The sequence below is a fragment of the Taeniopygia guttata genome, chromosome 1A (assembly GCF_048771995.1).
Source record: "Taeniopygia guttata chromosome 1A, bTaeGut7.mat, whole genome shotgun sequence".
NCBI classification, from domain to species: Eukaryota; Metazoa; Chordata; class Aves; order Passeriformes; family Estrildidae; genus Taeniopygia; species Taeniopygia guttata.
This window is the reverse complement of record NC_133025.1, coordinates 23,659,648-23,685,753: the sequence shown is the minus strand read 5'-3', so window position 1 is coordinate 23,685,753 and position 26,106 is coordinate 23,659,648. Positions and strand designations below refer to the sequence as shown.

Genomic DNA, 26,106 nt, shown 5'->3' with positions numbered 1-26,106 from the left:
GACTCTTAAATCTGTCTCTATTTTGAACTGAAATTTATCAGGAAAAAAAGCAATCATAATGACAGGTATTGAACTAGGCATGTAAACACAAACTAATTTTTGAAGTCTTGGACTGTATTTTCTTAAAATTCACTCTTCTGTGTTTAGCACCCTCTATTTTCTTTCTGGGCAAAAATTTTACAGTGAGATCTGGCTGACAGCTATTATATAAAAAGAAGTCCTTTAAATGGTCACTGTAATAAGTGTATAGCTTTTGATGTCAAGAAGTGATATTAAATTTCCAGAAATCCTCCTCTTTGTCATCAGTAGGACCTGTCAGGTCATCCTCCATGTCATCAGTTATCCCAACCTCACAACATTGACTCCTAAAAAGGCTGCCCAAAATAATAAATTAAACAATGTATGTATGAACAAATCTGGTTCTCAAATTTCTTCTTCTCCCCTCCTTCAGAGAGGAAAAATTGTTCCTAGTGAAATAGTACCTGCATGTAACTCAAAATTATATCCATCTAATATCTATAAGCACATGACATCCAATGAATTGGCATTCAGGGTGGGATTCATCTCACCTTAACTTTGAAAATTTCAAGTAATGATCTTTCCTCTTTTTACTAATGTCCCATAAGAGGTAGACATTTAACTATGATAATTCACTCAATTTGACACCTGGATTCTAGGACAAATTGTCCACTGGAGGTCTATCTCTGTCTCTGTTAAATCAAGTTGGCCTATAAAGTTAATAACAAATTTAGACTTGACATCTAAGTTGTAATTCTTCAAAGATAATAGAAAAGGATTTATTTTGCCTAAATTCTATCAGGTTTCTGTAACTTGTTCACATGGACTAACCTTAAAGCCTTTTGATGCTGCTATATGGGCAGCAGTCCAACCCTCTTTGTCTGCATGGTTGATGAGATCTGCAGAAACAACAGGCTTTACTCTACTGCTATAGTCATCTTCTCTCTTCTCCAAATCAAAGTAGTCTAAATTAGGCTCTGCATCCATTAAACAGTTCCCATTGTTTGGCTCTCCATAGTACATAAGGAGCTTGAGACTTTCAACATTACCAGAATCCACTGCTGCATGAATTGGTGACCAGCCATCCTAAAAAAGAAACCATGATCAAAAAGCACACTGCCACCAAATACATACAAAATTGTTTGCAGAGTTATATCAGCAAAGAATGAGAATGGAAGGCTCTGTCTTGAAATTAAGAAGACAAACAAGAGTGACATAATAATCATCTGGGAAAACACAGTTGCTTGTATGTGTTTTGGGTAGAAGAGAGGGAAGAAAAGCTTTCTCCAAGGACAATCTAACAGATAAAATCTTCAAAATTTTTAGAAGAGCCTAAGTAAAATAGGGCTTACATGCTGTTAGTAAACTGCTTCCTTCCTGTGCATCAAACAAAAATGATTCCAACGATCAGTATTGTTTCATGTTGCATTAATCCATTTATTAGCCAGTTTCACAGTTTTGACATCACAACTTTCTCTCATTCCAAGTCAAATATATTTACTTTCCAGTTGCAAAATAAATGAAAGATAAAAGATTAGTGTAATAATTACAGGAGGTGTAGAATGCTCTGTGAAGCTACTACTCTTCGTGCTGTATTTTGGAACAACCTATAACCCACATTTATTGTCATAAGAATGTACTGACATCAGAGTCATAAAAAAACTTCAGAACAGCACCTGAAAAAGTAAATTATGTAGGCACTAATTTTGAGACAGTCCTCCTTTCCTTCTCCTCTAAATATACCTTTTTTTTTGTCCTATTCTGCCATTTGTGATACATGAGACTTTACAATACTGGCAAGAAAGTTTTGGGGTGTTGTCTCTTCAAGGACAACAATAAAGCATCCTGACATAAAAAGTGGAAACATTTTACAAATCTAGTGCTGGAGAAAAGCTGCAGCAAATTTCCAGTGGAATCTGAATTATGTAAAATGGTATGAAAGTCACATCATTTAGGAGATTTTAGACAATATACAGTTTAAAAAAAAAACAGAAAGTATGATGAAAATAACAAAATACTAATTTCACATTATATGGCTTATTCCAGCTTTAAAGAAAAGTTTAAATAAATGTTTTAATGCCAATATTCAGTGCTATAAAAGGTACTCTAACTTTACAAACTATTTTAACTTACACTGGTTTTTATTGTTCGATCCGCTCCACCTTCCAACAGTAGTTTAATACAATCGTTATTTCCATTTTTACAGGCCAGATACAAAGGTGTCTGTCCTCTTTCAGCAGCATGGTTAATATCAGCCTGATACATAATTAATAATTCTGCACATCTACAGCAAACAATAAAGCAATAAAATTGTCTTATGTTAGACATGCAATGCCTCTTTATAACTTAAGACATTTAAATATTTAAGTAAAGTATTGGTTTTACAGATACAGATCTACCTGTGATCAACCCATATACACAAGTATAAAGTATAATTTTGTACATAGGTATAAAGACAGGCTATTTTAAATATGTAAATCTTAAAATACTGTAGCTGCCTTTAAAAATTATGACTGTAAACCACTCAGTTTCACGAGACTGACAAAAACTTGAGGACAGCTGCTTAAGAAAACCATTCAGCTGAGAAAAAAAAAGAGAAATATTTCTGACTATTGATATTTAAAATAGAATTAAAAAGGGAAAAAATGAAATTAAGGACTAGCATTAGCTTTACTAGCAAAATGGACACTCATCTAGGAAAGTAACCTAGTAGGGGCAGCAAAAGGAGCTATGGCAGTACCTGGTAGTACATACCATTCAGATCCCTGAATAGGGACTACTCTGGAAGAATGGCTTGGTTCTATTGCCAGCAGCTTACAGGGTTATGGAGGATTGAAGATTAGATGGAGTGCTGAAGAACAATTCACTTGGGGCTGGGACATTCAGATCCAAGTTCCTGTACCTCCTCACAACCCTGTAGCCGTAGGTCCATTTTTTTCCCAGTTCTTGTGCCAGGGTTGGCTATCTTTCCCCGACCTACATTTTCAACAACACTTAAGACCTTGCAAAAATCTTAATGTCAGTCAATTCACTCTACAGTTCAAACAAGAACTGTTAAGAAAGATAAGTTCCCAGCTCTCCAGCTCAATTTTTGTCAGTCCATAAAAACAGAAAGCATATCAACAATAAAGCCTCAAAGCAGTTAGTGCAATGCCAAATAACTACTGATTGGGAGACCATATTGTATCAAAATACTCTGTGAGAAAATATTTACACTGATGTAAGGTATATATGTAAGAATGTAAGTAAATAAGAAACTATATACTAAAAAACTCACAAGTATTTAAGAATATTATTTTTGATACATTTTTATCCAGTCAGAAAATCAGTTAAGTTCAAGGTAAAATGCACAACTTTAGAGAAGAGTAAAACACATAGCATTGAAATGAATTACTTATCTATGCTTTCCAAAAATGTTCAATTGAACAGAAAAAAAATACAAATAAAAATAATGTTCTGCCTTAACAAATGTTAGACATACAGTTATAAAAATCATCTTAAGAAGGGCTCCATAGAGCAATTCAAGATTGAGTTTTAAGTCTGCTAGATTAGAAATATCTGGTTTGATACTTTAAATTGTATTTGGTGAATATCAAAAAGCTGTATCAACTTTCCACCTCAAGTTCAGGGTCATCCTGGCCTGGACCACACAGAAAATTATTCTGGAAGTTTCTCGTAAAACAAATTTCTGATCTGGTGGTATTACTGGACCAGACTCAAAACCTAGGGTTTTTTTTCCCTGATTTTTTTTTCCTGACTTTTTTCTGACTTTTCTTTCTGACTTTCTGACTCTCTAGAGTTAGAACAACAGTACTGTCTTGGCTCAGGAACAAGGTTAATGAAGATGTCACAGGGGACTGGTTAGCATATCTATGACAGATACCTACTGTGCAACTGAGAGCAGTTTAGTGCTGTCATTAACCCCACATTAGGAGACAGACAATACTGCTGCCCCAAATTCCACCTATTACAGATTTTTTTCAGTGCCTGAACTTTGAAGTGATCAACAAATCAAACAGCCTGAACAATTTGTAGTCTCTCTGACATTTTTGACTAGCCCTGTCATTCTATGTTCAATTTTCCAATTCAGCTCATGTTCAGTATCTAAAAAAGTAAAAGCAAAAAATGTGTTTAGGGATATCACATTACATAAGTCACTCTAAGGCAAAAAGAATCATTAAGTTGGCAATACCACAACACAGCCAATGATACATAGCAAAGTCAGGGAAATAAACAGCTTTCTATTCAAATGAAGTGTTGAGATATTTATTTTAGTGAGAGAATATGAATATTATAAAACTTAAACTTTTAAAATTTTAAAAAACCCTTTTTTTGTGGTGTAAGGTATTTGATTATATATCACTCAGGAGAAAACACTCAGGTGTCCATATGCCTCTGAGTATGATATTCATAGTTTTCTACACTTAAAAAAAAAATCAGTGCAAAAATAATTTCCTTCTCCCTTTCTCTGTTAATCCTATACTATGGCTGATAACTCAAAGAAAATTAAGAAATTCAGTGGTATGATGCCCATGTAGACCAGTACCACATTCTACTTGCTGAGAATACATGCTCAGCAACCTTAAGAGCTGAAATGGAAACAAAACAAATAGAAAATATTAAAATCAGAATGCTAATAAGAATATGAATTTAAGTAGATATTTTCAATAAATTATAGTTAAATACACTTATACATAAGAATCCAAGAGTAATGTAATGAAAAAGTATATAATGTAAAGATAATATAAAGTTGAGTAACAGCTGACAGACAAAATTTTAAAGGCTTCACTTACTTGACATGTCCCTGAGCAACTGCTGAACACAAAGGTGTAAAGCCATTTTTATCAGCAGCATCAACTTGTGCTTCTGCAGCCAGCAGCAATCTCACACAATCTATAAATGAAGCAGAACCATAGAATGAATCAACAAGATCAAGGGGCAACAATCAACCAGTCTTTTGGACTACACATCACACATTAAGGGATTGAAATAAAAGCTCAGGAAGAATTTTGCAGGAGAGAGATGAGAATTGCCTCCCAGGGGCATCATCCTCCTTTTGCAAAAAGGGCTTGGGTTGGGTTTTGCTGGGATTCAAATACATGCCCACTGCAGGCAACTCCCACAGTTATAGCTATTTTACCTCCCAAATGGGGAATCTGACTTATCCAGGAATCCCTAAAGGCATCACTGCCTACTGACAGTCATGACAAATATGACAGCCACAGGGGAGATGTTCACAAGCCACAAAGACCTCAAGCAACATACTGGCCAGTCTTATTTAAAGGCACTGACTTTTGATTGCAATGACAAATAAAATAAGCTGAAAAACTGAAACCTCCCCAAGCCATTCCCATTCATATATTTCCAAAACCACATGCTAAAAATAGTACCAGCCTGATTGCATCATCTCTACAGCTAATTTAAGATAATTAATTACAGAGTAATTAGACTGCTTTTCATCCACAAATTGGAATATCATTTGATGCAATTAACTTTGAAGAAAACAGTTGATCTATTCCTCATTCTTGAAGTTGGCTCCAGACCAAAATAAAACAAGTCTTTTGTAATTGAAACTACTGCTTGGAAAATAAGCGCAGCTACAACACCAATTATAAACTCCTGACCTGATTTCTGAGCAAGCTTAATATATGCTGTTCCAGCACTCAGTAAAATCCCAAAGCCAAGTTTTCTTAGTAAAGTTTAACTCTAGATATCAGAACCAAACATATACTAAGAACGACTTGGATATCAGAAAAATATATTAAGAACCAGTTAGAAATCTGACTAGTCTATACCACTCTTCAACGTATTCACTCCTGTTACAATTTTTTCAAATAATTATACAGATGTTGTAGAGTTGATTGAATAAATAATTTAACATTAAGAAACAACATTTTAAAGCACTCCAAGTTATTATTTCGTAAATTTGGATTCTTTAATTTTGAAGCAAGTAATCTGATGTGAAATTATTTTTTGTTGTTGTAAAGTTGATTGTCACAGTAAGTTACTAGGACTTGACCTGTAATTTATTCTAAGTCATAAAGAAGCTCTCAATTAACTAACTTACCACATCCTTCAAATTGTAAGATAGCACCACTTAAAATAAAATTATATTTTCATTCACTTTTTAACACAAAAATACTCTGCTAAGAATAACTTTTTTTCCGTCCTTTCCATGGTCAATCTGGGTCCTATTTTAAAATATTTACTTGGAATTACAGATTCCTGCTTGACATCCTAAAATACTTTTAAAGTTTATAAGGGATGTTGAAAAAATTTTCATTAGAAGTTTCAAGTATTTGGCTAGAATACTCTGCTGTTTATTCATAAAGCATATGTTAGTCATGTGAAAGCCATGAACACAGAAAACAAGACTACCTGTCTAGAAAGGCATGGTTAATTCACACTTATTGATTGGCAGATCATTCAGGTAGTAGGTTATGTCTGTATAATTGCTGTTTCTCACGCAGCTTATCTCTGTGAAAATACTGCTTCTGAAAACAGCTTTTTATTCTTAGGGGCAATTGTGACCATGAGGAAATACAGCTACTTGTATAAGGCAAAACATGTGAGCTAAGTAAGCTCTACATGACCTGTTCCAGTGGCATATAAAGTAAAAGAGCAATTATCTCCAAGATGCCTGGGATTTCTGGATGGAATTTTTATGGGGATTTGTAAAAGGATAATTTGGGTCAGTCCAGGCCCATTCACTTTGGTTCACTCTGGTCTGCCATAAAAGTAATAAGCAGTGGGGATTACTGGGTGGAAGGACAGGCACTAGACAGACATTGGTGCCACTAAGTTAAAAGTTTTGGTCATAGCAAAAGCAAAACATTGAAGCAAATTAAGATAAACACCTGGAGATTTTACTGCTCTCCACCACAGCTGGGTAGTTAGTTCTTCCAGAGTGATGGCAAACATCATGCAGATACATCCGTGGCTTGACAAAGCTGACTCCATGTAGCTGTATGTCTCTGCACCTCACTCCTTTCTACTTCCCATACCATTCCAGGTTTTTTCTACCAATCAGGGTGCCACAGCCTCCAAATACTCAGGATAGAAGAGAATCAATTACACCATAAATGCATATGATTAGCACATAGCTGAGTCCAAAGGATATTATTTTCTCCACATCTCTCAAGTTCAGGAACTCCTACTGTTTCACTCTGTTCTTCTCCACCTCTTTGTTGTAGAGAAGGGTCACGATTTGCAACATCATACAGCTACGCAGATCTATTAGCTATGAGAACTATTGTTATTAAGTGCACAATAGACCTGAAGTAGTTCTTCTAATGGTAAAACCAAGACAGACTGACAAGACAACCTGTTCAGCTATCCCAATCTAGTGATTAGATAATGAAATTAACAGTTTCCTCATGTCCATTCAAATACAAAGAAAGTGTGTATTTTTAGGGTGCATTTCTCTCTCTCAGACCTACAGAATTTGGGACAGTGTATGTTGGAAACAAAGCTTCTGTTGTTAATTTCATGTGCTGGAAAAACCCTCTGCTGCAGCTCTCAAAAGGCAACTGTTTCCAAACAGGAAAGCTACACATTTTGCAATTAGGATAGATTAGGACAGAATATTTCAGTGCTATTTTCTTGTGTAACTCAATTTTTTCTAGAGAAAGGGCTGAGATCATGTAACAGCTGCTGCCACCATGCTGGTTGCAATGTGCTCTACCACGATTTAGTTATGTACACATCTCAAATACTGTACTTCTTCACAGAAAATGTGTGGGGATAATTCAGTTTTCACTCTCCCCAGAATCTCTAAAACATGTTTTTTCTGAAGGGAGGTACTCATTATGCTTGCTTTTATCAGTTCTAAAGTTACTCTTCTTCTCGTGAAATCTTCTCCAGGAGAAACACGAAAATCTGTTAGTTGACTTAGAAATCTCAAAATCCATTTAGTCGCTAAACCCATGTTAAAAATATTCTCAATAAATTAAATCATGGTATGATCACCCACCAGTGTTGGCTTGTGTTAAGTCTTATGATTAGACTGAATGATCTTAAGGGTCTTTTCCAATCTAAGTAACTGTATGATTCTATGGGGAAAAAACCCAAACCAACAGAAACTTATCATTGACAACACAACTCAACACATTTGAAAATATGAACAATAAATTATTTTATCCTTAAAATGACTGCAGTATCATTTCTTTCTACCTGGCTAGTTAAGAAGTATTAGAAAGGACTTTTAAAAATATTTATTTTTGTACATCCATTCTTAAGCCTATATAATTTAAGTAAACTTGTTTTTAAAAGTGTCCTCTTTGAATTGCTACATATATCCATTTGAGAACAAACTACAAGTAATGAAAAGGGATTTTATATATATATATATATATATATATATATATATATATATATATATAAAATATAATAAAGTTAAGCACAAAAATCTTTCTCCAAAAAATTTACAGATCTATACCTTTCAATTTTCATATAATTTATTAAGGAGACATCAACACTGCTGTTGTGTGATTCTCTCATTCAGAGTTCATACAATCCATTTAGTTGTTGAAATGTGATGATTTGTACAACCAAGTATTTTTCACATCCTGTCAACTATAAATAGAAGAGCAACACTATAACCTCTGTAATACAGTTTTTATCTCGAAAAATAAAACATACTAAACAATTACAGGGTGCATATGCATATGTTTGTTTTTATTATTGTGTTTGCACAATTCTGTCACCTGTCTTTCTTATTTGAAATTGTGACAATAAAACAAAGAACGAAATTGCCCTTGCTGTCAGTAGGAGCTGCTCAGTAACTGAAAATCATTTGCTTGGATGCAATTTTAGAATATAAGATGAATAAAGAAGAATTGGGTCAATTATGGTCTCCCACAAATATTACTAATGATAACTGCATGTATGCCTAGAAGAATAGACCAAACATCCATTTAGTGAGGGGAAAATAATAAATCCAACAATATAACTAACTTGGATTCTTAATACTGCAGATAAGTTGAAAAAAGGAAAAAATCACAAAAGGGAAAAAAAAAAGTACTTTTTCACTATTTTAAAGGTTTTGGCAACAGGAAAGAAAGTCAGGTGAAAAGGACCAGATAGTTCTACAAAAAAAACCGCAGAAAACCAAAAACCCATAGCCCCTAGGAAGCAAAGACAAAATATACCATATTGAACAAAATGAAAGTTCCTCCTTCCCGATGCCTGATAGCAAAATTAACCCTCAATATGTGAGAAAAATGTACACTATCTGCTTAGCTGCAGATTCTGTATCCTCATTTTAGTTTTTAAAATATGTGAAAATAGTTATGAAATAGCTTATGTACTATCTGGAACACTGGATCAGAGGTTTGTAATTGTGACACTAACAAATATTTAATTAAATAAAAACACAAAGTACTCTTGAAAGCAGTGGCTGTAACGGGACTATGTTCCACCTTCTACTCTGAAATAAAATGTTGACTTTACTAAATATTAATGGAATATTTGCCATTGGTATTGCTGGATTTCATCTTTAGTGTTCAAAACAGCATAATGATGCCACCTGCAATATAGGAATTTGGAGTTTTTTATGTAGGTAGAAAAAGGTATAGTAATGTGCACTGGACTTTTAAAACAAACTGTTGTTTTGAGAGCCTTGTGTTAAAAGTCCGGAAATTACTGCTAGGAGTTTGTATCCATGAAGTGCCTATCTGTTAGTAACATACTTGCTGCATTCCATAAATATATTCATAAAATATGAAGACTGACCATTGAAAGGCTCAGAAATGCTACTTCTTCAATACAGAGGAGGACTGGGGTCATGGGGAAAGGAAAAAAAACCTTTTAATTTTCTCAGGAGAGCTTAGGTAACAAATGAAGGCTATTTCATTCAGTTAAAAAATAAAGACAGTTCACTTTATTTCCCAAGTAACATACTATTATGACACTATCTTCCATAATTTTCATTGCTGCTGCAGAAGATCAAAACCCTGATGACCACCTATTTTTTGCTGCTTACTCCCTGTAGAGAAAAGTTCTTTCTTTCAAGCTCCTATTGCTACAAAGGATCCTTAGTATTTCACAGAATATGGGGTGATAATATGCGGTAGCTTTTTATATGAAGGGAGGAGAGAATTAGAATGGATGTTACTGCAGAATGCTACCAATTTTTTGTGTTTCAAATGCTTTCTGAAAACAGAAAATTCCAAAATTCAGCTTGAAGAAGCATTGCTTATATATACGCTATAACATGATCTTGGTCATATAATCAATATCCCACTTTCACATTTTTAAGAAGAATGTATTTGACTTAGTTGAATATTAAAACCTTATGAAGTAAGCTTTCACTAGTTTACTTGGATGCCATATTAGATCTTAGTATCATTTACCTGTATGTCCATTTGTAGCAGCAGAATACAAGGCAGAATAGCCATCTTCAGAAGAGTAATTAATGTCCAGTCCTTCTTCATTAAGCAGCATTGATAATAAAGTGACATTTCCCTGGGCAGCAGCTTGGTGAAGAAGGGTGGGCCTGCCACCCAGGGGGACAGGACCACCACTTGTTAACAAAGGGGTTAGGGAGGAAGACCAGCCTGTGAGTTAAAGCAACAGAAGTTAGAAACATATAAATAAACCCTTCATTTTCTGTGTTCTTTTACCTATTAAAAAATATCTTCAAAATTACTGCATTTGTTAGTTTAGCAAATGTTTTGTGATGGTGCTTTGTCTACACATTAGAAGGTATTCTGAAGAATAAAAACTGCATTGAGGGGTGACACTTGTTAAGACAAATGAACACGACCATCCTACAAAAGGTCAATGTGAAACTTGTGAATGGTAGTAGCATCTGGATGTCTCAAAAAAATTTATATTATCAAAGCTAACAGAAGTTTTAGACAAGTTTTAATTTATTTGCAATGTGCTAGGAGGATTTTTTTTTAAGTATCTATAGAAAAGTTTCCAAAACTAAGTACTTATCTTCATATGTAATTTTATCCTCCTTAGTGCGAACTTTAGTATTTATATATTTAGTATTTATATAACTCACATGTAGTTATAAAGATAAATTCCATAGAGAGCCCTTAAGGTGCCTTTCAATAAGTTTGAAAAAACATGTAAAAATCATTTACATAAATAATACAGAAAAAATATATTTATTATTGAACTGTCCATTAAGATAATGTTCCTTTTGTTCAGAGATATTTAAACAATATATTATAAAATGCTCCAGTGGGAATGAATAACAGGTTATACAAAATTCATGTATGAAAGCTTTCAAGTCACTCCATTAACAAAGAATATTCAATCCAAAACTCTGAAAGCTTAGGAGTTGTGGTTAAATGTTCTGCTGACTACTTATCAGCTTTAGTAGGGACTTTGTTAAGAATATGAAATTTGCTGCATAAGGCATGGAATATTTTGTGCATCCTTCCTTGAGCAAAGACTGCAAGAGAAAACAGGAGAAAGGCTGGGTTGTTTTTTTTTATATTTTCACTATTACCTTTAGAAAATACACACTGTATTTATCTCTTGAATATATAACTTTGTCTTTTGTGGCCACAAATCAGCTACTACATGAGGCTGAAATTTGATAGAAAGCAAGTTATGGCAGCTTTTAATGCAGTTTTTCAATGCCTGAGACTGAAGAAGAGCTGCAGGGCATTAGCTTCAGTTCCATTCAAGCTGGTAAGTGCTATCCAACATCTTGAACTAGAAAAAGTATGTGGTAGTAGCAGAATTATGCTGGGATGGTCTGCTCCACATTTTGGAAAACAAAATGAAATACAGAAATTCCCAACAGAATTCTACAGAAACAACAGACTGGGAACCTTGTAAGATCTTGATACATTTTAATTAACATCAAGACTTACACAAGAATTCATCATCTGAGCAACACCAATGAAGAATACATAATTTGATTCCAGGTAAAAAAACTCCAACTAAAAAAATTCTTGGAGTATTTTAATATTTTTTTCTAGAGTAAGCTAAATTTGTCTATTTAAATTAAGTTTACTAGTGAAGTATCTAAAGGAAACACCTTTTTAGTATTTTCCCAATATTATTAGCTAATTATTATTTTTTACATTCACTGTAAGAAGTAATCACTGCAGCTATGAAGTTACCTTAAAAATCCAAATTTAAACTAAATTGTAAAATTAATTCCATACACCTTTTTATAGCTTCAATTCTGAAGTTACCTTCTGACTATTAATACTCTTAGTAATACTTATTTCTCCAATACTTTTAATCAGAGGATTTTGAGGGTTTCTGAAGTTTATTAAAACAATAATAAGCAACATAAAAAGTAAAGTGTATCCTTTAAATGGTAAAAAAAGATATTATCTTCAGCTTCCACCATTTGAGAACAGTTAACTCTTACAAAATTCCCTAAGGTCCAAAGAAAAACTTGCAGTATTCCTTTCCATTGTGAAAGTAGTTTTATTTTTCCAGCCTTTTATTATTCTTTCAAAGTAACTGTGCTGCAGCTGTTGGTATACATATATTAATGTTTCTAAATAGTACTTGCGTAGTTTTTACTGTCTTCTTGTGGTAGTTGATATTGCCACGGTGGCACTACTGTTACTAAAATTGTTTATCCAAGTAACACTGGAATTTTGGTAATACAAATAGTATTTTGGGTTTCCTTTCCTTTTAAAAAAATGCAATTTTTGACGTAGTTTATTTGCTTGTTTGCTTGCTCTTGGGGCATCTTTAAGATAAATGCCAAAATGAAAGGAATTTTTTAATGTCACATCTTAATTTTCATTTCAGCTCCTTGAAAGGAAAAATATGTTGTTGCAATTAAGTGATGAAATTAATTATACTAGGTTAGCATTAAATGAAAACCTTATATTGATAAAGAGACAAAAATATGTAATAACATAAATATAACTTTACATTCTATTATCAATGTGAAGCAGTAAAATAAAATTCAATTCATCCAGTAAAATGCACCAACATTAGAAGATACCAATAAATAAGGGACACCGTTACAGACTCAAAAAGTTAGGAAATGTGAAGCAATCTGTGAAAGCTTGTCAAGCATGCAGTGATGAAGGGCAGAGGGACAGACAAAAACAGCTTCTGGCATCAGCTTCAGAATGTGAGATGGTTAATTTCAGAGCCTAGATCAGTCCTTCACCCCCCTCGCCACACGCACTTTTATCTTCAAAGCCAATTGTAGAGAGAGAATAAATCAATCGTTATAGAAATGGGCAAAAAAAAAAAAAATATATATATATTTCATTCAAGAGTGACACAGAAAGCACAAAAGTAAGAAGAAAGTGAAAGCAGAAATCCCAGGGATATGATAATCCAAACGCCCACATTTGTTTCCATTTTGAAGTCTTACAGCCATTGAACTGCAGAAATCCAAACAGAGCAGAAGCATTTTGGCTCTGATTCAAAGGCTGCTGAAGTTAATGAAAACACTGCCACAGATTTTGAATCAGGCCATAAATGTTCATTGTAATGCCTCTGTGTGCAGTCTGCTTAACATTAATGAGGAAGGCCCATGTCTTTTCCTAGCAGGTATAAAAGAGCAACATGTGATACAACAGCCATTTCTAAAAGAAGATACAATGACCTTACTTTAGCAGAATGTCTAAGTGACAGGGATCAGAGCTCCCATTTTAAGTTTGCTCTGAAGAGTTCCTTTTCCTAGAACCAAGACACTTCCTCACTGAAAATCAGGCTGTTGATATGTTCCTAAATCAATCTGAGCTCACTAGGAAACTATTAAAAATAATAAATATAATCCTTTAGTGATTAGGTTATTATCAATTCTTCTGACTCCACAGTAAGAAGAAAGAAGCACGAATTTACTGACCAACAAAAAAGTATGAAAATGGATTCTGTCAATGTCCTTTAATATGTTAAAATTTTTTGTCACTGTTGTTAAAAATATTACGGAATTCTGATTGAAGATCACTACTTACTGTACAATAAAATATTAATAAATGTAACCATATTCTGCTTTAACTGAATGGAAAACTGAAATTCTAAACATTTTCTGAAAAAAAAGTAAATAAAACATATTAAAATCAACCAGATCATTAATAAAACTAATTCCATGGCTAGAGGACATGTAAATGCAGATATGGGGAGGAGGTTTCAGCAGCACTTGTAGTTTGTTAAATCTTTCTCACCTCAAAGAAACTCATACTTAAAAAAGAAGCTGAAAAAGGGAATAAGTGGCATGAATTCAGGTATTATTGACCACATTATCTTAACAAAACCAGTGTTATTAAATTTGGTTTATCTTTCTATTTCTATATGTACTTATAAAATCTATTTTTTTCTTAGCATATCATTTTGAAGGAAATGTTTTCCATACTTGCATAATATCCGTTCCTCTAAATTTAGTTAGTTCTGCAGTTTGCTAGACCACTTGGCCAAAATAGATTAGATTCCCTTAAAAACATAAAGAAAATGAGATTGAAGAATAAGTGCAATAAAATATAAGCATTATTTTGGGTAGAACACAAATAACCTCCTGAATATTTATGTGAATATTACAGATTAAGTTATTAAGGTTCTTCTGTAGGTAACCAGTAAAGGAGATACTGAAATAATATCTCTATATTATTACAATACAATACAATCAAATAAAATAAAATAGCGCACAGCTAAGTAGAGTTTAAGTAATCTTTCTTGGAGAACTTTGGATCATGTTTGCCATCTGCAATTGCAAACATTCCTGAAAAACAGTGTCACAAAGTACTAAGATGAAATGTTCAGAGTAAGGATTATAATGGAATTAAATCAACAAATATTTCCATGCCTCTTCAAAAAAAGTGAAGGGAGTTAGAGAAAGAAAGCAATCTTAAAAATTAAAAAAAAAAAAAAAATCTAACAATTTTTGACAAAAAGTGCTCACTTTGAGAATTTTCTCTGAGAACAGTCACACATTTCATAAGAAACACAAATTAAGTATCTGGGGGCAAAGTCTGACTGAAAAGAATGACTGTTCTCCTAAAAAAAAGTTAACACCGCAAAGCACCAACTAAAGCAAAAACAATACATGAAATTATGAAGAAAAGTGCTGGTAATTTTTAAGGTATGAGATTTATTCTTCTAAAGAATAATCAAAAACTACCTTAAGTGATTACCAAATATCAGATAAATAATGTAATACTGTTGCATACACCTAATTCATGCTGATAGGATTTGAGGAAGACAATCTCTTGCTTACAAAAACTATTCACTTGGAAGCTGACTTTTCCAGTAATTTGTTCTATGTTCATAAAATCTTAGATTTTTTTTTTATGGATTTAAAAATTCTATTATGGAGCCTAATAGCACTTGAACACAAATTAAGTTTGGAAAATACTTTAAATACTGGAAGACTAACAATCTATCTGACATGGCAATCAGACTCATCTTGGAATATGAATTTAAGATGAAAATTCAGGATATCCATATGGAAAACAGCAAACTAATAGGCAGTCATCAAACCCCAATGTTGTTGACTCTGAGGAGCAGTAGACAAACAGAAGGATAAGATTTCTGAGCCCATACTTTTATGGCATAATTCAGAAAGAAGAGAGGATCCTGACAGTATGGTGTGACAACCAAATGTTAAAATGATGACTAGGTTACTCCTGATACATATAGAAAGTCTTCAATGAATTGGAATGGGAATAAAAATTGCTTAATAACAGGAAACCTGGAATCGCCTGTATATACACACTCAATTTTGCCACACATTGTTTTTGGAATGGCTTCCTCCTTGGTGCAGTTACCAAGAGAAAGTGGTTATGTGTTGGAAGCAGATCGGCTGTGCAGGGCTTTTATGCCCTACAGATGATGATGCAGGTACTAGAGCTATGAGGGACTGCAGTACCATAACTAAACTAGCTGTTGAAAGTTTGAGACAATTCTAACATTCTTCAATGCTGATGAAGGTCTAAAGTGTTCCATAACTGTGGTTTTTTTTTTTTTCTTTCACTGCAGTGGAAGTCAACCTAAGAGGAGCTTCTACCTAATGTTCTAGTGCTACTGATCTCAGCAGGGAAATACGTTGATAAAAAGCTTTATAGGAGATCTACAGTTCACTGAAAGGTAGATCAGTACTGTCTTTGTTCACTTTAATGCCATCAAGAAGATTCCCTGAAGCTGGTGGCACATCAGACACACCAGTAAGTCCCCACCAAAACACAAAATGAGTAGCAGATACACACATTTACTCCAGACTTAAGATTATCAACAGTTAAATTTATCTTTACAGCAGCAAATTTGTGCCTATATCTGTTGAAGTAAGTCTGTGAGATGCCATGCATGAGTATTAACAAAGCCTACAACCGAAAAAAGAACTATAGAAAAACAGAACTAAAATTAAAGATATCCTATAGGCATGTAGTATGGAAATGGCACTGTTATACAGGCAATTACACGTCTTAATGTACAACCATCTACTGCCATAGCAGAATACCATAGCCCCAGATATTCCCTATTCTTTAAAAGATTCACATAGCATTGAAATACATATTCCATGGAAGATCCCCCGAAGAGGTAATATTCAAAACATTATTTCAGACTGAGGAAGTCCCAAATACTAGTATTAACCAAAAATAAATTTTAAAAAATTTAAAGGAATTTGTTTAATACACTCTAATCTGCAGCTCACTTACTTTAAACATTAGTCCTCTTTAAAAAAGCCTTCAATATGGAGACTTCCTTGAGGAAGCAAACTTATTTATATCATTACTAAATCAGCAAAAGAATTCCCATATCCCTGGAATGTGGAAAAAATATACAGGAAAATTTTAGCTTTTAGAAAGTAAGAAAGAGAAAGTTACAAGATAAATAAACCAAACAAGACATATAAGTTAATATATAAGTTTTTGAGGAGAGGTTGTAGCATATCAATCCCTTTACCTGATGCTGTTACCAGGAGGCTGTCTGAATCACATGGTCTACAGGATGAATCACTAACAGGGTTTATGGAGGAGCTACAGGCAATGGTGGTGGGAATGACAAAGGAATTTTCTGAACATGCAGGTTGGTTCAGTCCAGGAAAGTGGGAAGGCCAGGCACCCACCTGAGATGAGGCTATGGCTGGCATGGCACAGCCTGCAGGTGCCACAGATAAATCTATAGCAGGTTTTGGTGGCAGCTGAGGTGAGGACTTAGAAATAATTTCCTCATTTATTACCCTGATTCCTTGTGGTGAACTTGAAAGAGGTGAGGTCATGGTTTTGTTGTCAGTTTTTGCACTTGTATTTGGGGATCGATTACTATCCATTAAAACTTTAAGCTGTGGGTGTGGTGGAGAAGGAGCTTGTGAAAGCCCCGGTTTTTTAGGAGGAATAGGTGGAGGGTTTCCTCGGTCAATTCTTGATACACTTGGAGTCTTTAAAGTAATTTTGCCAACTGGGGTGTAAGTGCCAACTTCCACTGAATGTGACGTCCCTAGCCGCGACGGAGCGCTACTCTGAGGGCTTGTAAATCTTGAAAGAGCTTGGGTAACAGTATTCCGAGCCGCCTGTTTGGCAACAAGGTTGTCACGACTAGTTGGGGATACATCCCTTGAGGGAGGGCTTTGGGTTGTGTTTCCGTTTTGGTCTTGATCATTTGTATTTGCCTGAAATCTAAATCTAGCTGCTTGGACTCGTGGATTTAGGCCTGGATGGCCAGTAGTGTTGGCAGATGGTGAATGCAAACTGTGTATAGATGCAGAGAGCGAGGAATTCTGAGCTGTGGCAGTTGGTGTGGTAGGGGTGCAAAGGGAATTACTATTTGAAAAAGGGGAAGTGCTACTTGATAAATCAGGGGATGAGCCTGTACTTGGTCCATTTTCTTCAATTCTGTTTTGATTCTGTACAAGAACAGGAGTTGTGGGAGGGACAAGTTCACTAGATGAAGATTGCCTATCAATGACAGGCTTCACAAATGCTGCATTGGCACACACATTCATTTTTGGATTGCCAGACACTAATGGGCTCACTGTAGAAGGCTTTATAGAGACAGTCAAAGGCAACTTCTTAGCGTTTTCGATGCTACTGTCCATCGTTACTGTCTCTGTTTGACAAGCAACAGTTCTTGAACTTGGCTCTTCTGTTTCAACAGAAATAGAAACAAGACTCCTATCATTATCCTTCTGAGAAAGATTAGCTTTACTTTCATTCTCCTTTTTTAATTGCTCAATCATTTTGATCATTTTATCTCTTTCTTCTCTGAGGTCACTGGTGTGTGTTTCCTCTTTGTGAAGTTTGGCACGTAACTGCTCTCTCTCTGTGTCAAACTCAGACAGCTGCTTTTCCATTTGAGCTTCCATTTGTGTACTTCTTTGTTTCTCAGCTGCAAGAAACTCCTCCAGTTCAGCAGCCTTTTTCTTTTCCTCTTCAAATTTTGACATCACTTCTTCCAGTTTCTGGGCTTCTTCTACAATTCTGCCGGACAACTGCTTACACTCTTTCACTAGCATCAATACTACATGCTTATTCTTTCCACGTTCTTCTTCAAGGCGAGCAGATAGCTTTTTGTGCTCCAGCTCAAGATTCTGTAACTGACATTTTTCCACTTCCAACTGTAAGAAAACAGAAAATAATTCTCATTAACACTTCTCATTTCATAATAACCTAGTATTAACCTGACACTGATATTTTAAACCTGTGAGTATGACTAAAATGAACCCAGGAAGGTGATTTGTGACATCTAACACAAGTGCATATAATCTAATGAAAGTAAAATAAAGAGAGCCATCTCTTATACAAGTAAAATAAAGAGAGAGTAATTTAGAAACTAAGCAAACACTTTTAATTTCCTCCATTGACAAGAGAGAAACTCTCCAAAGTAGTTAAATGCTTGTGATTCCTGAGTGATGGAGCTACCTGTTCTCCAAAAATTTGGCATAACATAAAGTCATCTCAGTAAAGGAACCAAACACAAGTAAGAGATGAGTTTTGCAAAAAAATATTTTAGGACAGAAATGATGGGGTGAGGTTTTATCTCTTCCTCCACCTGAAGGAGATTAAGTCCATCATGAACATAACTGGTATCCTGGATCTTGTTTTAACATTTATAAATAAGACAACTTTTTGGCACAGTCAGAAATATTTTCCTGTACTTACTAATAGTGAAAATTCTCATTGACATCAGTGGTGTATAAGCTACTATTACTAAAATACAGCTAACAGATGAGAATAATTTTCCCCTTATTCAGATAGCCATTGCCTCTAATTCATTTTGCCTACTGTTTACGCTTTTATTCACAGACCCTCTTCTAGAAAAGCACTGCAAAAATAGGGTAATACACCATTTTATAAAACACGTTTGAGGAAGAAACCATTGTGGCAAATGATACCTACATTCTAAACATCATCTTGGTTTCAAATACTTCAAAACCTGTTTAGCAGCATAGAGGCTGCACTGGGGTTTTAGAGCTTTATCCCAGGTTGACACTCTGCACAATGCTTTTAACAAAACCACACCAACCCTTTCTTAAAAGTGGTACAATAGACTTACAGAATGGTTTAGATTGGAAAGGGACCTTGAAGTTCCAACCTCTCTGCCACAGGCAGGCACACCTTTCACTAGACCAGGCTGCTCAGAGCCCCAAAAAACAGTGCTAAACATATGAAAAACAAGGTATGGCATTATCAGTCCTTGCTAAACTGTATCAGCAGCAATATCTCTTCAGTTCTGTTAAAGTAAATACAGCTGTAAATTAAATTAACAAAATATTATAATGACACTGTATTTAGGAATAGTCCCAAGCATAGTTTACAAGTGAAAGAAACCCTTATTTTTTCCTCAGTGATTTCACTACATTTTCAAAGGATACAGCTTTGCATGGTTCACTAGAATTTCAAAACAAGTGGAGCATCCAACCATTTCTTTTCTTTTTTAAATAGGTACAAAAATCATGAGAAATGTGTACAATTTCTAAAGCTTGGAGATGTATAAATATTATAGTGAAAACATTTTAGTCAAACTTTTTATACTTTATTATTCTGCTATTTAGTTTTCAGATGAGCTTCTCATTCTATAAATTAAGTGCTGTGAAATTATATTACTTCCGAATAATTACAAACAGATTTTAATATTTAACTGGCATGAAAACAGCTTACCATATTATTATAATACTTATTTGTAAGCATTGCATCTAAAGGATGGCTTCCTAATATAAATGTAAATCCTCTATTTGATTTCAATATACAAAAGCATTATATATTTCTCATTTTACATTGTCTCCTATGTCTCTCTCTCCTTTCCTCTTGTTCTTCTTTTGGCTGCATCATCTTTAATAGGGAAAAGCTTCTGAATATTTACATGGTATTTTTCCCTTTAGATGACAGATTTGGAACTAGCTGCAATTATTTATGAGTTTACAAACTAACTAGAATCTGATTTTTGCAAAATGTACTATATGCTTACATTGTATCATATCAGTAATGTAAACATCTGGAAATGAGTTCAAGAAGGATTTGAAAAGGGGTAAAAAAGGATACTGAGAAAAAATATAGTGGCCCACAAACAATTAGGCCCATGCTGTCTCTCACCTCTGAAGGGCCTTTGCCCTTCAGACAGCATGCCTTGTAAGAAAATGTTGAGGAAGCTTGGCGTGCGCAGTTTAGTGAAAAACAGACAGAAAGATAATCTAACAGCAACATCCTTTTGAAGGGCCCTTACAGTGATGACAAGAGTCAAATTCATCTTGATAATGGCAGGTGGGGATCCATAATAAAAGGTTACAGAAAAGCAAACTTGCTCTTTGAGAAGCTCAGTCTCAGAAAAAAATTCTTCATAAGGACACTAGTGCAGAAAATATGCAGTATTGCCATTCCTGGGGGTTTTCATGACTAAGCAAGACAAATTCACAGATGACCAGATGTACTGATGATGATGATAATCTGCTTTAAACACAAGGTTAGAACAGATCACACTAACAGGCCTTTTTCAACCCACACTTGCCTTTCCTTGAGCATGCATCCCAATACTAACTCCTCTGCAAGCTCTCAACAAATCAAGAGCTGTCATTTTGATGATCTGTTTTGTGTTCCCAGGAAAACTCAAAATTAATTTTCACAGCAGCTCCAAGAAAAGCATTCAAAGAGATCGAAGAGGATGGAGACTTAATACAAAGCAGATGCCATCTGAGAGTGCGATGTTTGTATGTGGTAAACCTTACAAGTCCTTTGTGCACCTCCTTGATTTTTCTACATACTGGTATATTTTTATACCTTGTTTTTTGTGATAAAATAAAAATTTTAGTCATAGAATACTTTTGAGGTGATTATATTCACAGATATCAAGTCCCCCCTGGAATAAGAGTTCACTCTGTTTAAAGTTCAGTAATACCCAGAGAAAATAAACACATCTGTATACAGATTTCATTCTTTAGAGTGGAACAGTGAACCAATTCCAAACATGAAGATAGAGGCATCACACATTTAGAGAAGGAGGAACCACTCTTGGAGGGAAGGGGCAGCAGCTGGTTTGTATTTTTTCTTACACTGTGTCACCCTACCTTGTTGAACATTTTTCGAAGTCCCTCAAAACACCTTCATTACCCTCTTCAACAGAAGGATTTGAGAGATGAAGAACAGACAGAAAAATTGAGGGAACGGAGGGAAGGTAAAACACTGAATGAACAGTTTGTGAATGCATGGAGATAGTTGAGAGATACATCATTTGCTGCCACAAACCCAAAGAGTTTAAGAGTGTCTTGTACAATAGCATTTATAATGAAGCTTAAAACAGGAAGATATAATTCAGTAGACAGTCATGCAAACAGCTGCTCAACACCATGTAGTTTGATTTCAAATCCTTAAAATTAAGATTTAAAGATAAAAAAGCTCATGTATTCCTCTAGGAAGCAAAAGACAAAAGCATCCTTTCCTGTACAAATAGACTTACAGATACAGACTCTGGTAAAAAAAAAGGACAAAAAAGAGACAAAATTTGAATTTACATATTAATATACTGATATATTCTTAATATTTGAGCCCATCTTAGGTGCATGTATCTGACCATATAATAAAAACCAGAGATAGATGAATAATTTAGGTACAAGAAGAGACTTGTGGCCATGCACTGAAACAAGAAACTAATTCAACTGTCCTGGCAGATGTGTCAAGGTTTCTCCCAATATCCTTTTTCAGTCAGAACAAGTAAGCATGCTTGCCCTTTCCTATTTTAATATTTACCAAAAAAGCTTATGAGAAAGAAAATAAAGAGTTCTCAGAAACACGTGTGAGGTACATGTAATAGTTCACTTCATATTAAACTGCTTAAAGACTTACATATCATAGTGATATCCTTTTTTATTTTTTTAATCTGTTTTCCTGAAATCTTAACAGAGCAGGGATGTTTAAATAAAACTAAACAACAGAGCTAAAGTAACAACAAAATGTTTGCTGGTTTAATTTAAGCATGTATTTCCAGCAACTTCCAGCACTTTCACATGCATGTTCTTTCCCAAAGAGCAATCATGACCAAAATCTATTTTATGTTAATTGTCTTAGCCTGTTAGTCATTCGGGGGTTTTTAAGTCAATCTAAATCTAAGTCACCAAAAACCTGTATCACAGCAGTAGGAGACATTCTATCTTATATGCAGTGAAGGTGATTAAACACATAGAGAGCATTTATTTCCTATTTATTCAAAAATACTTTATATGACTGTTTCATATAAAGGATCTCTTTCCTCTCAGAGACCCTTCCCCCACATATGAATATTTAGCTATGTTCAAGAAATGTATGTCTTACATACTGGTGAAATACATGCCACCAACCAATCATTCACTTTCAAAATGGTACTGTTTTATCTTCAATCTGGCACTTTTTTCTGCAGTGCAATTGTTCCAAAATTATTTTCTTTTTACAGTAAATGTTCTAAATATGCAAAATAAGTATTTTTAGAGGTATAAAACATTTTTACTGATTTATGAAATAGAGCTACCTAATATAAAATTAAAAGCAATTATTTTGTTTATTCAGGTTGGAATGAAAATAGGCTCTCAAGGCTCCAACAGTATTGGTTTAAAAATATCTTGTGATGATGCTTAGTTCACACTGAGCTATCTACTTATATATCCACTGTATCAACTTGTACCAGTTATATTTAATTTTTTCCATAAATAGAACTAAATTCACAGAACAAATGAAGCATGGATACAAAGTATCACCAGAAAACGAGCACCTCACCCTATATGAAAATTAAATGGCAACATTTGAACACTCGTAATGTTATCAAGAAAAAGATGCAAATTAAAAATATGACATGAAAGAACAAATCAGGAGAGGGAAAAGGAAAAAGTCAATAGCAGGATACCTTCTTTTGTCTGTTTTCAGCAGCAGCCAACTGAGCTGACATTCTTTCTTGCATTTTCCTGCAATGAGCCATAACAGCTTCTAAAATGGACAGAGGGTTCATACATATTGGCTTCTTTTCTTTATCACCAGCACCTGCCTCAAAGTCTCTCTGAAGAGCCAGAAATGGGTCGCTCAGATTAAATCTTCCATATCGCTCCTGGATAAAAACCTCTTTGCGCCGGGCCTAACAGAAAAAAAAAAGCAAACTAAAACCAGAGAAATAAAATGCATTCTTTGAAGTACAGCCACACATAGAAAAAACTTACACTACAGGGAAAGCAATATACGTGATTTAAGATTTTAGAATATTTTCTTTAAGTATTCATTTACATTCTCTAAAATAAAAATATGCCTCAAAAAATCAGAAAAACACCCAGAGTGCACAGAAACACCATCAAGAAAGAGAAATCATCCAAAAATAGATAAAAACATTTCTCTGTAACTTGGTTCAAATCCTGTTTTGAAGAATAAGAAAAAAAAAAAAAAAACAACAAAAAAACAAAAAACCCAAAAAAAGGAAGGCCAAACCAGTCTGAGCTACAAAGAGGAGAAAGAGACCAAATACTTACCCAATGGGTTAGCACATCATTTGGAAAGCTTGAAGTTAAAATTTTAATATGAAAAGTTCATGAATGATAACACACATTTCAGGGCATGAGAAAACAAAGGGGAATATAAGAACTATGTTAGAAAAAACCCTTAAAGACTTAACTACAAATTACATACCTTAGTGAATGCCCAACCTTTTTCTATATATTGTCGACAAAATTGAAATATTCTCATAAATTAGAATTTGTCTGGAAAAGAAACAAGTGTGCCTACATATTCTGATGCTTCAAATACTACTAGTTTGTTTTTTATTGTGATAGTATAAGTAGAACATCTTTATTAAAAAGACCAAGTCTTTGGAACGAAACTTCAGAAAAAACTGACAGAATTCACTCAGACCTAGTTTGGCTTACAAAGTCAGGTAGTGACTGTTTGAAGAGATAAAAATAATAGGTAGACCCTAATAGTTTTTTATAAAGTGCCTTGCAAGTAACCCCAATTAGTCTAATCTTTCTAGTATTTTAATCCCTTAATTTATAACTTATAAAATAAAAAAGTTAGTTCCAAAGGCAACATTACAGGACTGGGAAGAGGGGCTGTATTTGTAATTTGTGTTTCTATAAGATGAAGTTACAGGACAGTATGTAGCTTAGGAATTCAACCTTCATGGAAAGGAAATCATCAAAATGAAAAGCCTTACCATAAATGGATTACATTGCTAATCAGCCAAGGTAGATGATAAATCCTAGCAGGTCAGAAATTTAAATAGAGAGGAATGCACAGTCCATATATAAATTATCAACAACTTAAAATCCACTTAGTTTATATAAAGTGAGTCGTCAAAGTAAATGAAAAAACAGATGTAGCAGGTCTGCTGTAAGTCCAAAAACAAGACCACCAAGAGCCCTCATTATTAAATCCAAAGAAAAAGCCAAGATGATTAACTGACTTTAGAGGCAAAGGCATAACCTGTGCCTTTATAGAAACAGGTTGCCAACCAGTAAAATAATGTGCATTTTCTATTTTTTTCTATGACCCATGACCAGCTATCCTCTTGGAACTACTAAATGCATGTGATATGAATATATTCTTTGAAATGTTTTCTAACATGCACAGCAATTAATAGAGCAGGGCAAAAAGACTCAGTGTGCACCTGCCAAAACGGCAAGATGACTGGGGTTCAGATTCATTAATCAAGAAGAGGATGAAACTATATAGTAGGGATGCCCTCCATCTGAATGAAAATCAAAACCAGAAATAAGTGGCTATAGGAAAATGCAGAAGGTAAAAACTGTGGAAAAACCAGTAAGTCTCAAACAGCACATGGCTTGGGATGACAGAATGGCTGAAGCCATAACTGCATAAGGTCAAGCACAAGGGAAAACAGACTGGCAACTCTCAAACTATGGTCAGCAAAGACATCTAAAGATGTTTCCAACTCAAAGGGGAATGAAATGTATATTAAAACAAATATTTCTAGGTCTTTATACAAGGACTATATATATAAAACACAATAATTGGATTATTTCAAGGGAAGAAAATACATGATTTAAAAAGAAGGTACTAGAATAAAAGACACAGCAGAAACTTAGTAGAAGGGAAATGATAAGCCTTTTCCCAAAATTTAGGCACAAAGTGACAGAAAGACAAACTAGGCTTGAGGTTTTTTACAGGATTTCTCTAGCCTCTAAATAATACTTCTGTCCCTTTGCAATTCACTAAAGTGAATTAACATTTAACATTTCTCTTCATATCAAAAGGGAGAAATAGAAATTTTAAAATCAGAATTTTTTCTCTTATATTGTCTTTCTTTACTGAATTTCAAGTCATAAGAGCTAGTAGCAATATCATAATATCTGTTTTTCAGGAAAGTAATTATCTGTGAAATACACAATCTAAAATCATACTCCTTTTAAAAAAGTCTGTGTAATTTGGTGGTTGCGTTAAAGCAGCATTAGCAGTGTCTCACATATAACTTAAATTGTGCAGCAATATATAGAGAAAATAACATTTAAACTATTTATTTGTGAATATTTAACTGAAATAATTTTCAAGCACAACATTTTCAAAAATAGAATATGCACCCACTATAGGAGGTCATCAGGACTACTGTATTGTGAAAGGTGCTACATGAATTTATAAACCATCAGCTTCAGTTTTCTGCACATACTCATTTGATAAACAATGAACCTTTTAATCGAAGGACTGAGACTGGAAGTATTTAGAAGTATAAAAAGATGTCTATGGGAAATTATAC

At 34.2% G+C, this 26,106-nt stretch overlaps 1 protein-coding gene across 5 annotated transcripts in view; it reads right to left on the bottom strand.

The window, feature by feature from the left end:
* CTTNBP2 (cortactin binding protein 2) overlaps positions 1–26,106 on the bottom strand; it is a 78,563-nt gene that overhangs the window by 25,990 nt on the left and 26,467 nt on the right. For 4 of the 5 annotated variants that reach the window (XM_072921605.1, XM_030257294.4, XM_072921608.1 and 1 more), the window contains exons 3-8: positions 23,260–23,484; positions 16,861–18,511; positions 10,371–10,574; positions 4,812–4,911; positions 2,152–2,302; positions 850–1,104 (exon numbers count right to left, since the gene is read on the bottom strand). In XM_072921605.1, the coding sequence (XP_072777706.1) occupies positions 850–1,104; positions 2,152–2,302; positions 4,812–4,911; positions 10,371–10,574; positions 16,861–18,511; positions 23,260–23,484 (2,586 nt within the window). Of the gene's footprint in view, positions 1–849; positions 1,105–2,151; positions 2,303–4,811; positions 4,912–10,370; positions 10,575–16,860; positions 18,512–23,259; positions 23,485–23,869; positions 23,898–26,106 lie in introns of all 5 variants that reach the window. The other variant, XM_072921612.1, reaches the window with a different exon arrangement.